Source organism: Belonocnema kinseyi, chromosome 4 (genome assembly GCF_010883055.1).
Source record: "Belonocnema kinseyi isolate 2016_QV_RU_SX_M_011 chromosome 4, B_treatae_v1, whole genome shotgun sequence".
NCBI classification, from domain to species: domain Eukaryota; kingdom Metazoa; phylum Arthropoda; class Insecta; order Hymenoptera; family Cynipidae; genus Belonocnema; species Belonocnema kinseyi.
The window spans coordinates 27983281-27984526 of record NC_046660.1 but is presented as its reverse complement, the minus strand read 5'-3'; the positions used below and the strand labels follow the sequence as shown (position 1 = coordinate 27984526).

Below are 1246 nucleotides of genomic sequence, written 5' to 3'. Positions count from 1 at the left end.
TTACTTACAAAAAAAGTTCTTAGGTTCAAAAAAACATTCAGTGAACTGAAAAACTGTGGTCGGTAATATAGGTATTTAGCTGTGTCACATGCCCTTAAAGAATTTTAAACTGAATTCGAAACACTACTCACATTAATTTTGCTCAAAAGAATGAATTGCCCTATTTTCGGGAAAAATCTCATATCCTCATTTTTTTCTCTCTCTCTCTCTATAAAACGCGTTTTAACCGAAATTATAAAAACTTAAGGCCCTCCACCTTCACTGTCTTCCCATTCATGAAAATTTCTCAAAATTCCACGACAAAAAACTCACCTCGTCAAAAAGTGTACAATGCGAATCAGTGAGGACTTTCAAAGTGCCCTCGACCAGTCGCGAGAGATACCGATTAATATTTTCCGTCTCCAAAGCATCCAAATCATAATACCTCGGATTTTTCATCAGTCTTCGGAAAAAGTAGGTCCACGTGAGATAGTCCAAAAATTCCTGTTTATTCTTGATCGTGCCGGCAACTATTTCCGCATTCACATGATCCGGCAGGACTTCGAGCAAGCTACTTTCAACCGGAAACGGATCGTAGAGGAACTTTTTGTAAAAGTTTTTCTTGATATCGTGAACAAGGACAACCGCCACGCCCGAATCGTCAAACTGGGGCCTACCAGCTCGGCCCATCATCTGTAAAACATCAGTGATTGGCATGTCCACATATCGTTTAACTTTTCCATCGTAAAATTCCGTTCCCTTCACGACGACTAAATGCGCCGGGAAATTCACACCCCATGCCAAAGTCGCGGTGGCTATCAAAACTTGAATTTTATTATTGACAAACAGTTCCTCGCAGGTTCGCCGGTCGCGATCCTGGAGACCGGCATGATGAAGTCCAATGCCAAAAGCAAGTGTCAACTTCAAATTGGCGTCTTTCACATTATTCAGAATTGTGTCCATCTCGTCGTCGGGCATGTGAAGCCACTGCTTTGGATTGTCCTCCGCGGCGAGATAGGCGATCAAATCCAGGGCTGTTAGTCTCGTTTGTCGGCGAGATGAGACGAAAACTAGAGAGGGACTGCAAGGGGCGTGTTGCCTGATTGCTTGGAAGGTTGGTCGATTCATGGTTGCCATTCGGGGACAGTAGTGTTTCCCGGGGAAGCCGCTTATGTGAACTTCCAATGGTACGGGTCTTACGGACGGTCGGAAATTGTAGAGACCCATCTGAAATTAAAAAAAAAAACATTTTAAAACAAGAATTTAA

At 42.9% G+C, this 1246-nt stretch overlaps 1 protein-coding gene across 1 annotated transcript in view; it reads right to left on the bottom strand.

The window, feature by feature from the left end:
• LOC117170806 (activating signal cointegrator 1 complex subunit 3) overlaps positions 1-1246 on the bottom strand; it is a 103986-nt gene that overhangs the window by 15974 nt on the left and 86766 nt on the right. Inside the window, exon 23 of the mRNA XM_033357845.1 lies at positions 313-1206. Coding sequence (XP_033213736.1) covers positions 313-1206 — 894 coding nt within the window. The remainder of the gene's footprint in view (positions 1-312; positions 1207-1246) is intronic.